This window comes from Aplysia californica, unplaced genomic scaffold (genome assembly GCF_000002075.1).
Source record: "Aplysia californica isolate F4 #8 unplaced genomic scaffold, AplCal3.0 scaffold00595, whole genome shotgun sequence".
Lineage (NCBI taxonomy): Eukaryota > Metazoa > Mollusca > Gastropoda > Aplysiida > Aplysiidae > Aplysia > Aplysia californica.
The window spans coordinates 220,797-233,568 of NW_004797865.1; the positions used below are offsets into that span (position 1 = coordinate 220,797).

Below are 12,772 nucleotides of genomic sequence, written 5' to 3' on the forward strand. Positions count from 1 at the left end.
CTAGTTCTCTCTCTCCCCCTCTAGTTCTCTCTCTCCCCCTCTAGTTATCTCTGTCCCCCTCTCTCTCAACAATTTTGTAACATTATGCAAAGCCTTCATTTCTTTGTAAAATTCTCTTTGGCATACTATAGACAACCTTCTTCATCAAATTTTGTTGCAGGGAGACCAATTTAAAAGTCCGTCAAGCCTTAGAAGAAACTGCTGAAATGGGAGAAGATCTCCACAAACTTGCTGCATTTGATGGTGAGTTTTTTCTTCTGCTATTCATTTAATCATAATGGGATTTGTGTGGTGTGAAGTCAGAATTGATTTGTAAAACGCATAGAGCCTGCTGTTGAGCAGGGATATGCGCTATACAAATGCTCTTTATTTATTATTTATTATTATTATTATTTCTGATCAAACATTTGCCGTCCTTATCTCTCTTCCTTCTTCTTTGTGTTTGTTTCCTTCTAACACCTCTACTCTAATCTTCAGCACTTACAAGACAAATTTCTCCCTGCGAGATAAATAAAGATTGTCATTGTCATTGTCATTGTCACTTGCAAGTGCCACAAAACGACACTAAAACAAAGACATACATGACAGTTATGCCAATAAAATGACTTGAAAATATGAAAGATTCCATAAATCCTATAATATACATACTTGTAATCCAGTGATATATTGCCATTGACTGTGATTATTTTTGATGTTTGGACGATGTCACTTGTCAGACCAACTTTTTATGGTATCTCCCCTTTAATTGCTTTTTTGTCAGTCTTGGGTTTTGCCTCTCATAAAATAATTGCGGTCATGTCAATGGGCTTATCTGTCATGCTGACTTAACATGTTTTTTTGTTGTTGTTGTTTTTGTTTGGCAGCTGAAATTGTGAGTGAGCCGCCGAACAACCGTCTTAGCAAGTTTGAGGGTAAAATGATGTGGAAGAGCAAAACGTTCGCCATCGACAATGAGAAGATCCTGCTGCGAGGCTGTATCCTGCGCAACACTCAGTGGTGCTACGGGCTGGTGGTCTTTGCAGGGCGTGACACCAAGCTCATGATGAACAGCGGCAAGACCAAGTTCAAGCGGACTAACATTGATCGTTTAATGAATCTTCTTATTTTAGGTGTAAGTATTTCTGTCTGTCCCTCTGAACAAACTCATTTGGTTTTTCGCACCTCGTTTCTTTGCAGCTACGGTTGTTGTTGTATATGTGTTTACAAGTTAAAGGGAGAATAGAGTGGGTTTTTGCTCTACGTTGTTCCTCATTGTGCCTAGCACGGTCCCCCTGAGAATGTTTTTTTTTACCCGTCAGCGCCTTCTTCGGGTAATGTGTGAGGCAGTCCAGTCTTCCGTTGCCCCTCCCAAATAAATGCTATCTCCAGTTGTTATATTCGTCCTACTCCTCTCCATCCATATCATCATCACCCCATATCATCATCACCACAATTATTTTTACTTTTATCGTCATGATAAGTAATAAATTGTACTTCTTCTCACCTTGTTTATTATCTGTTTAAAATTGTTTTTTAATTTCTCTCGAAATACTGAGAAAACTCTATGGTTATTATTCTCCCTTCTTTCCCCTTAAAAAAAAGTTGCCCTTCTTTTCGGGAGAGTTTAATGGGAGAGTTTGGGGGGAGCTTAATAGCAGCAAAACTTCACACTAGTTTTTAGAAGATCTGGTATTACCTGTTGAGATTGGAAGGATGGTGAATCTGGAGCAAACTGAGAGAGTAATCATTTCAGCTGTGGAGTGGATTATGAAATGTCTTTTAGAGGATTGTAATATTATGGTTTTTTTATACTCACCTTGGAATTGATTTGGGCAAATGGTTGGAGGATATCACTTGCAGGCCCTACCTCTTTCCTTTTCCTCTATTCTCTTAACATTTCCTTTTGCTTACATCCCACTAAGTTTCATAAACTCATTTATATTTTGCTGATGTATGAATAGCAATTTTGACAGCGTATACATCCAGTGAAACGCGAGGGAGATGGGGAGTTTTCAGTCTTTTGAAACAATGACTTTCTTCCTTTGTCACTTTTTGCCAAGATTGTGTTCTATTTTGTGGGTCACTCCTCTACTTGATATGAAAGACAGAATGTCTTCAAAGGCACAGATGGCATCATCTATATTTTTGGGCATAAGATGCTATTTTTAGACTACAATGAATCTTGAACCTCTTGTGATGGGAGCGAAGATTGCCTGAAAAAAACCCCTCTCTTTTAGAAATGAAAGAAAATGGTTTAATCAGTGGCAGAGGTGGCATATAATAATATGTGTGTGGCATTATGGTGAAATCAGGCACTTGTCAAAATAATATGGAAGAAACCGACATATTTTCCCGTTTGAAATTTTTGATTTATTTTTTTTGTTTGCTCAACACCTTTTATATTCATTTAAAAACATATCTCTCTCTGGATTTAACGGAAAAACCTTGATCAAAAGCAAAAAACCCCGTCAATTTGCAGTTTCCAAGGACCCTTAAGCTCTGGAAGTCACCAAACTTTGGCGTCCATATTTTGCCAATTTTGATTCTTTTGTTTCGCCTGAGAAATATTCTCTTCTACGTGTGTATTGGTCATCATCAGACATTGACGGATGAACTATTATTATTAATATTACGTCTAAATCTAGGGACCACCTCCACCTCCAGTGGCAAATATCTTGACTTCTATTCAAAATAGATGAATTTTTTTTTTCATTGAAAGCAAAACAAATGAACAATCTTCAAATTGATACCAGTAACTTCATAAGCCCCAAAATTGACGACCCCTGATTCCACTATGTCATGTCACATTTGTAATTGCATGTAAATTGATAAGTATTTTTTAGGAGTGACATATTTTATACTTAAGCAAGTGGCTTCGCTACTACATGCTACTATCATCTTTTCTCTTGTTTTCTCAGATTAAAAAAATAATAATGAAGAACATGCATATGCACTGTAGACAAAATAATTCATGCACACACACACATATATAATAGGCTCTGTATATATAAAAAAGACATAATTATCTTTCACAATCCGTCAGGTTTATAAGGGTATCAAACAATATTCAAAATAATATATTAGAGGATCTACAAGCTTATCAATATATTACACAATATTCCCAATATTCACAGATTTTTGCTTTCCTGTTGACCATGTGCCTGATTTGTACGGTTGCCTGTGGCATCTGGGAGACCATGACGGGCCACGACTTCCAGGTGTACCTGCCCTGGGAGAGCTTTGTGTCAGAGGACAAGGAGAAGGGAGCCACGACAATTGCCGTCCTCGTGTTCCTTTCTTACATCATTATTCTGAATACTGTAGTGCCTATATCGTTATATGTCAGGTAGGATTTACTTTCTTTTTCACTTTTCAGCTGTCTATTTTTCCATTTTCTCTGTTTCTCTCACTTGGTTTCTGTCTTTTTTCCCTTCAAACCACCCCTCCCCCCTCCCTGATGGATTTTTCGGTCATTTTTTTGGTTATATTTTCCACATTTTTGAGTTATTATCTCTTGTAGGCAGTTAAAATGTTACTTTCACAAGTTTTGATTAACTCCCTTTCTAACAATATATTCATGTTTTCCTCAGGTAACCCTTTCTTTAAAATTGAAGAACAACTTCTATTTGACTCTACATAAGCAATAATTTTAGATGTTACCTTCATGCAAAAACGATTTTGCGACTTTAACATTTCACTTTTACCTATGCTGATAGAATTAAAGGTCATCATTTTAAATGTTTGCCAAAAAGTTGTGCTTTTTGAACTCACATGCAGTGTTGCAAAGCGACAACTGAGAGAAAAGACTTTTGAAGAAGGGTTGTTACATGGACTATATCTTCATAAAAATGCCCTGTATCGTGATCAATAAACGGTTTCAAACAATGTCGTTGGCTTTTGTTTGACATTGAAATAAGGAATGTTTGGAAAAATGCTGTGCTTTAAAAATTAATATTGCATCTTTCCTACTACTGGTAGCTCATCCTCTTAACCTTTTCTGTAATTTTGTGGATTCTTGAAATTTTTTTAATTTATGTGGTGTTGCTCTAACATGTCTTATGCTTTTTATTTTCCCCAGTGTTGAAATAATCCGTCTAGCCCATAGCCTTTGGATCAACTGGGATGTAAAAATGTACTATGAAAAGAGTGATACTCCTGCCAAAGCACGCACAACCACTCTGAATGAAGAACTGGGGCAGATTGAATACATCTTCTCTGATAAAACAGGGACCCTCACTCAGGTATGTGGAAAGGCAGCTTTTTTGTAAGTTTGTGAAGTTTTTCAGTCACAATGCAAGTGCAGACTAAAAGATAGTTTTCTACTGTGCTTTTAAAAGTCTTTGTTCCCATGTTTGTGGGACACATTGTACATGTCGTGATATGTTGGGAGCTTGCACTTTGCATTGTGGCTTTTAATGATTTTTGATGACCTCTAATTTTCATGGCTGAGCAGCCAATGGAAGAAAATAATCTTCCCTCTCTTTCCGTGCTAGTCTTATTCCTGCAGTGAGGTTGTTGTCTGTTCATTAGTCTCATCCTACTATTCAAAAGTCATTGAAAGAGAATATGATGTACAGAAATTGTTGAACAGATTTGATATGGATCCCAGATGCTTTGTTTTTTAGTTGCTCTGTGAGACTGATATTAGCAAGTTTTGAATATAGTGAGTGATACTTGGTCTCTTCCTTCGGGGAACATTTTCTCTGCCAACTCCCGTTGCGGAAACAACCTAGTGATTAGTGGGTTTTTTTGTATGGTGTCAAAAGAAGTAGGACTGTTTTGAGTCACTGATTGGCTTAATGACATTTTTCTGAGCTTTCTTAAGGTTATATCTCTTTCAATATAAGTAAAGATTTTTTTTTTTTGTCTTACTTGATCCTTTAGAAATTGTGTCAAGTCTCCAAAATGTCTTTTTGTGTATATATTCTCAACCAATCTGGTTCTAATGCTTTTATATTATTGTTTCATCCCTAAATGTAGAACATAATGACCTTCAACAAGTGCTCTATAAATGGAAGATCCTATGGAGACCCAGTGGATGCTGAGGGGAATGCTTTGGAAATCTCAGAGGTGAGCCGCTTCTACCTCATTTGATCCTAATGCAAACTCTTTTCTTCCGTGCAGCATCAGTACAGGTCGCCATTGCCAAATAATGAATCCTTAGGAGACTATGATGCCATGGCTAGGGTATTTCATGTGTACTGATGAATGTTTGGCCTCAGAATTTTAAGGCCCATTGCTTTGTTTGCAGATACAAAATGCACATTGGTTTATTTGCCAACAGCAAGGCTTTACTGGATGAAGATGCTGAGTGCAAATACAACACATGCAGGAAAGAGTTGTTTCTTTTGTTTTATTTTCCTTTTGTCAGTGAAGTTTCTGCAAAGAAAAAGAGTATGAATCCTGATCAATGGCCAACATTAGTGCTAATTTCATGCTTTTGTTCTCTCTAGGATCACTTTCATGATATTCTGAGTACAGGTATTTTAAGTTCTTTTAAAGTGATGGAAATTGAATGGTTTTTAGTGATAGCTCACTTTCCTAGAAAGATCAGGAGCCAGAGCTCGACGTCTCACTCTTAAACATGCTTTTGTTCTTTGTAGTTGTTTTTTTTTTTTCAACGCTTAAAAGAACAAAGTGAACAGTAAAGGGTTAAAACTTTAATGGTTTAAAATATATTCTCGGTCGGAACTACGTTCATACGGTAATGCTTGCCTTTCCCATTTCCAGAACACTCCTAAAATTGACTTGTCGTGGAACCCCTATGCAGAAAAAGAATTTGAATTTTATGACTCGAAGCTGGTTGAAGAAGTGACCAACAACAATGAAAAGACCCACCTGTTCTTCACCCTGCTTGCTTTGTGTCACACTGTCATGGCAGAGTTCAAGGAAGATGGTAAGCTATACTTGCACTCTGTTTTTCTTTCAGTTACAGTTGGATGCAACATTCTAAGAGATAGGTAATTGGAGGGTACCGTTGGTAGGTCCTACTTCTTTACTTTCCTTCTGTTGTTTATGTCTGTCTGTCTTACTTTTTCACAGCACTAAATGACCGTTATTGCGCTTTTGTGTCTCTGTGTTTCTCTTTACTAAATTATTCAAAGAAACAAACATGCAGTATTCTGTCGGGATTAGATTAGATAAGGTGAAAACAGTCTCTCTTGGATTAAGTAGAAGTTCCAAAGAGCATTCACCAAAAGCTAGCTGTCTATGCTGTCCATATATAAAAAGTAAAAAGGGAGGGAGAGAGATGGTAGTGATTATGACAGATTTTTCATGTTTCTTTGAAAAAATACAGCAGAGATGCTGACATTATGTCAACAAGCTGGTATTATATTGTTTTGTTTTGTGATTGGAAGGTGGTGTTTTCCTTTGTTTCTAGAGGTGGAAATAGGGGATGTAAAGTTGAAGATGTCATGCTTTCAAGGTGGTCTTTTCTTTGAAAGAGTTGTGCATGAATACGATCAGCGGGAACTTTTAGCTAGTTTGTCTCAAAATACTCACCTAGTGTTGGAAAGGAATTTAATGATAGCTAATTCCCTATAAAAATAGGAGTACAACTTTTGCTTTATGTATCTCAACATCATTAACTGGGTTGTCTTGTATTGAAATGGTCTACCATAGAAAACTGCATCTCCCTTCGTTACTTAATGGCAACAGAGGATGAAAAAGTAAAAGTTAAGTATTTATAGAGAAATGCAAATAGATTGTCAAATGGACTGCAGCCTCATGTAACGTCTACAGGCAGTGATGAGGTTTATGTAGTGCTGTTTAGAGTCTGTCTGTTTAAGTAGTTGCTTAACATTATTGGGGAGATGCATCAATTTAGTAATTGTTGATGTGAAGGACTTGATTGCAACAGCTGTTGTCATGTGTGTGATAAGAGCCTGGAGTTGCTCCGACCCAGTCCTAATTTGTTGTGTTCATGTATGTTTTGGGGTTAGGTTGTTTTTTTTTATTTGGGGGGGGGGGGGGGGGGGGGGGGGGGAAACAAAGGGGCAAAAAATTATTATTTGATTTTGTTTTATTTTTTAAATCTTTTATAAATTTTTTTCTTTAGGGGAATGGGGTATTACCTGCCACAATATTTTTCTCTTAGTTCTATTTCAACCAATAATAATAATAATGGATAGTTGTGTGCCCTTAACAGACTGTTACATGGTGTGCACACTCCCCTTACTGAAATTGTAAATTACATGTAGGCTTGATATAAAGGCCAGCTGAGGAAAGGTTGGGAAGTTGTGTGAGCCTTTCATAGGGATACATGACTACTGTAATACTGTGTGTGTGTGTGTGTATGTGTGTGTGTCTTTGTGCATGCGTGTGTGTGTGTGTCTTTGTGCATGCGTGCGTGTGTGAAGATGTTTGTACTGTAACGTAGACTGACACTGCAAATGAAGCACAGGCCTGAGAACTAGTTTCATGTCGCTTGGTGTAAATACATATCAATAGGTTTGTAAGTTGTTGCTGTTTTTATCAAATGGAAATTTAAAAAACTAAAAGACAAATGTCCTTTGAGGAAGTGTACTTGAGGGTCTCTAGAGAGTGCTTTTGGAAGGTCTTACTACTTTGCTGTTGCTCTGTTGTTTCTCTTTGACAGCCTTCCTTTTTTTTCCCTCCTCATCCTGAAGAGCCATTATTACATAAATGTACATCTCTGTTCATAACTCAGTGTGTTTATTTTGTATGCTTGTGCTTCTCAGACACCTTGGAATACCAGGCGCAGTCTCCAGATGAAGGGGCTTTGGTTGGAGCAGCCCGCAATTTTGGCTTTGTCTTCAAGGTACTTAAAGATCAAAAGTCATGCTATCAAGCCACTGGTATCTGTAGTGTGTCTGTTGTGTTGCGTTATGCTCTTCGCCATTGCGCGCAGTGGATATGAGTTTTGCTTCTTATTTTGGGAAGACTTTTTTAAAATCAAGTGTCTCAATCTGTTTGCAGGGATGTGTTGTATCCCACTCAGCCCAGAGTGACAAGTGAAAGTCAGCCAGCCTCCCAAATGATCTAAATTGTGTCCCGGGGGGGGGGGGGGGGGGGGGGGGGGGTTAAAGCACATTTACTGTCTGTCAGTCCAGCATGAATGACAGGTTCTTAGCTAAGGGAGCTCTCCCCAAGTGATGTGATAGGTTTCAGGTTCCGAGCTGGCTCCCTTGTCATTGCTTATTTCAGATGCGCTGTGTAAGGTTTCTCTGCCAAAATGAAGCAAGTGTGGGAAACATATTTGAAACACCTTTGAATCTTTGGTTTTTGTTTGTATGCAAATGTATGCATGTGGTTGAATTAGTGTAAGTGTGTGTGTGTGTTTGTATGTATGAGAGAGAGAGGGGGGAGAGAGAGGAAGAAAGAGAGAGAAAGAGAGACATAACTTGAATCTGTAAATTAATTGTATGCTTTTTTTCTTTGGTAAGTATGCTCATCTTCAATTGTCACTGTTAGCAGCTGTGAGAAATATTTTCCATGAAAATGATGAAATTAATTGTTAATTTACTTACTTTTATTTGTATACTTTTCCATGGCATATTTGCAGTCTCGAACACCCAGCACCATCACCATTGAGGTGCTTGGACAAGAAGAAACCTACGAGCTTCTTTGCATTTTGGATTTCAACAATGTCAGGAAGCGTATGTCGGTATGTTTTGAGCTGTAAAAAAAAACTACCTTTCAGAATTTTATGACCAGATGTGTTTGGTTTGCATGTCATGTACAAGGTCTATTTAAGCACCTCTTTTCAGAAATTAAAAATTTGGTCTGTTTTTGGTTCAGGTTTGAAAAAATGTCTAATACTTGGAGAATAAATCTAGGTATTGTGGCATGACTCTGTGCTGAAGGCCTTCTGAAAAAATAAAAAATATGAAATAAGATAAAGACAATACCGCCTCAATTGATCCTCCTGCGTAAATTTTGTTTAGTGGGAGATTTATTTTGCGAACTTTTGTCCCTCATTTTTATTTCGAAATTTTTTACTTTTCCATCCCCTGAAAGCTTGAGATCTTTGATCACTGATGTAGCCTGCTTCTTGCATTTCTTTTCAATAGTACCATTGTCCTAATCTGTTCCCTACAAAATTTGGAAGATTTAGTTATAGCCCTTACTCACTGTAAAGGCCACCTCAACTGAGCCATTAGGAAATGAAGTAAATTTTTCCCCTGGGAGCCCATGTCACAAATATTTTATTTTTTTGCTGTTTACCATTGACAATATACTTGTTCCTGTCCAATCAGGTGATCGTGAGGAAGAATGGAAAGGTGATGTTGTTCTCCAAAGGTGCGGACACAATCATGTTTGATCTGCTGAGTTCAAAATGCGATGAGCTGAAAGAGTTGACCACGCACCATCTGAACGTAAGGGGAAAAGTCTGGTTTTTGTTGATGATGTTGAAGTCTGTTGTTGATTCCTTAGCTTACTTTTATTAATAATGTTTGAGGGGATTCTGTTTGGAGTACTCAAATTTTCTACTCTAATCATCCACTCTAATACTTTACAAGACACTCCGGGTCATCTTGAAGACAGAGCTCCGGCTTTGGCTCACTGCTCTGGCTCAGGAAGGATGAGAGAAGTGACTGTGGTCATGTCAATGAGCTACTGCATCACACGAACACTGTGGAGTCGAGCTCTTGTCAATTTTGGGGTATATGAAGTTATTGGTTTAATCTTAATGTCTGTTCATTTACCTTGCTTTAATAATTTAAAAAAACCAACTACCCCGGTATCTTGAATGTAAGTCAAGATATTTGCGACAGAAAGAGGTTGGGGTCACCTGGTGTCAAGAGGTAAAATTAACAAGAAAATGACTGCCAAAGTTATGTGGCTTCCAAAGCAAATTTCCATTTTTTGTGCCTTTGAATCAACATTTTTCATTAAAATCCAAGCAGGAATATGTTTTTAAAGGGGCGTTAAAGGTTTACAGCCCAAAACAAACAAAAAAGTCAGCAAAAATTGCTAAACAGGTGGAAAAGAGTTAATTTTTTAGACAATTTTATTCTTTGAAGTGCACTTCACCATGATGCCAAACAAATTGTTCCCATGACTTTTTTGCCTGTTCCCAGTGCTAAATAACTGTTAAAGAAATATGTTTGCTTCTAGATGTGATACCACATTGTGAAAATGAGCAGGTGAATTATTGTAAATGTTGTCATATTAATGTTCTGCTCTTTTGGTAAAATACACTCACAACTTTGTTTTTTTAGCAGCACTCCTTTTTGTAAGAACACTTTTTGATGTGACCATTATTCTGGTTCTTTGCAGGATTTTGCCCAGACAGGGCTGCGAACCCTTGTGTTGGCTTACAAAGAGATCGATATCAGCTACTTTGACAGATGGCTGATAAGACACCATGAAGCCAGGTAATCAGAGAATATTTTACTTTTTTCAACCTTCAGAATTACAGTACATTTTCAGACTATCGCTGAAATAAAAACCATCTTGACATTGAATCTCTTTTGTGTGCCTGGGTTCAAGCCTACAGAACCGTTCAACTTCTCTTCTTTGCTTACAGGATCTCAACTACTGTTTATTTTTGTTCTTGCCATCCTTAACCTGAGGAACAGTATGTATTGTAATATTGAATGATTCTCCCTCTACAAAGTGAAATTAAGTTGAACAGCAAAAGCTGTGGGATTAACAGCAAATGTTGTTTCAAGTTTTGAGACTACACAGATAAAGAAAACCTGCAACTATGTTGCTGAGGGTTTTTTAAATTCAATGGGCAAAAGCTTAAGCATTGCTTGATCAATAACAGCAACAATTGTTATGTTTATAAAAAGGATTTTTGAGGATCATTGTTAAGTCTTGTGATTTTATTCCTTTAAATGTGATTTACCCAAAAAACTTAAACTTAGGCAATAATCTCTAATCATGTCGAAAGCACTTCTAATATAATAATATAGTGGTCTTTCCTCACTTGCTTCTTTTCATATAAAGGAAAAATGAAACAGTTTAGGGAAAAAATACTTTACTTTGATGATCATAAATAATGATCCACGGATTTGTGCTTTGAGGATGCAAATTTTCTTCCACATTCAGTCCAAAAAGTGTCATTTCTGTAAGGTGTCCTTTTCAAGTGCTCAAGTTCAACTACTCTCCCCAGCCACAAGATATTGTCCTCAATAGTTACATACTCTGTTTCCTTTATTGATAATATTAGGCCTATAATAATGATAACAGATTTAAGCATTTCGAATGGTTCTCTTATTCCTAAAACCATCAGTCCATGCTACTGTTTCACAGGCTCGCAAATGCCAGCATACTGTCAAGATCTTTATACGTCTGAGTCCGGTAGTAATTCCCATCTGTAAAAAATGATAAAAAGCAGCATAAAGTGATCTTTCTCAAGCGGGTGTGGATCAGGATTCCCACTTTTGACCTTATTGTTGAGAGTCTGGCAGCCAATTCACTAAACTACCCTTGCCACATTGATAAAGAAATGAGACTAATTTTTGAGCTCTGAAATTCCTCTACCTTGTTCCTGGAAGTGTACCTAACTAAATTTTGTTATTCTCTGTGGTGTCGCCTCCTCCTCAGTACTGCCATGGAGGACAGAGATGGCAAGCTGGATGCTATCTATGAGGAAATAGAACAGGACATGATCTTGATTGGTGCAACAGCTATTGAGGACAAACTTCAAGATGGTGTCCCGGAGACTATTGCCAATTTGGCCCTCGCAGGCATCAAAATCTGGGTTCTCACAGGGGACAAACAAGGTAAGAAAAATTGCATTATGATAATTATATTAATATTAATAAATTATTATTATTATTATTATTTTCAATTTTATTTTTATCATCATTATCCAGTCCCAGATCTGCGACAGACATCGGCGATCATGTTTTTCCATTCATTCCTTTGCTCGGATGCTCTCAAAAAAGCTACGTTTCCCTGATCTTTCCCTGTTACCCATTTGTTTAGGTTCCCTAAGTATGTTGTTCTGGGCCTACCCCTGCCTCGTTTACCCTCAATTTTTTCCAGTGAGACCTAGATGTTCAAGACCCTTATGTCTATTCCGGTGTCCCAAAAACTGCATTTGTCATTTCCTGATTGTTTTAAACACTGAGCGTCTCAAGTGGGCTTCATCAAGCACTACCTCATTTGATTTCTTTTCCTTCCACGATACTCTTAGCAGTCTCCTAAGAAACCTCATTTCTGTTGCTTCTATTTTATTTTCACTGTCTTTAGTGATTGTCCAGCATTCACAGCCATATAGAAGGGTTGACCAAACATAGCATTTCAGGACTTTCATTTTAGTGTTCATTGAGATGTTTCTGTTTTTCAGGATCGGGCTCATTTTATTGAAACTAGCCTCAGCCATTGCAGTTCTTTTTATTTTTATAATGATGATTATTATTAATATAAAAATGATGATGATAATGATAATATTAGTTATTTTGGATGCAGTTCCAGTGTTACAAGGTAAAGAAATGTTACATTGTGATAATGATGATAAGGATTGGTCTGTATTCAACGACACCCATCCCATGTAGCTCAAAGCATTGTTGGCAACTAAAGCAGAACTGACCTGCAAACTAATGGATTGCTGCATGTGTTTGACAGTGAAAATTCTTCAGCTTGTACCAAAAATGGACAAAACTTTCTAAATGGTACTCAGTTGTCATGCTGATTTCAACAACATTCACAACATCAGCACAGTCCTTAGTTCCTGTGTTTAGAAGACAATTTTATTGAGTGTCTTTTTCCTATTTTTGTGATGTAATTGCCGTCAGCCAAGGTTTGTCCCTCTGCATAATTATAATAATGTGGTTGAAGCAGTCTGTCTTTTAAATTGACTGAATTAGGTGAA

General features: G+C 37.3%; 1 protein-coding gene across 1 annotated transcript in view; it reads left to right on the forward strand.

The window, feature by feature from the left end:
• LOC101859358 (phospholipid-transporting ATPase ID) overlaps nucleotides 1-12,772 on the forward strand; it is a gene marked incomplete in the record, with an annotated part of 79,849 nt that overhangs the window by 58,334 nt on the left and 8,743 nt on the right. The window contains 11 exon segments of the mRNA XM_005107346.3: nucleotides 161-243; nucleotides 864-1,111; nucleotides 3,114-3,325; nucleotides 4,058-4,220; nucleotides 4,960-5,049; nucleotides 5,710-5,875; nucleotides 7,683-7,762; nucleotides 8,507-8,608; nucleotides 9,201-9,320; nucleotides 10,225-10,322; nucleotides 11,500-11,678. Of these exon segments, the coding sequence (XP_005107403.2) occupies nucleotides 161-243; nucleotides 864-1,111; nucleotides 3,114-3,325; nucleotides 4,058-4,220; nucleotides 4,960-5,049; nucleotides 5,710-5,875; nucleotides 7,683-7,762; nucleotides 8,507-8,608; nucleotides 9,201-9,320; nucleotides 10,225-10,322; nucleotides 11,500-11,678 (1,541 nt within the window).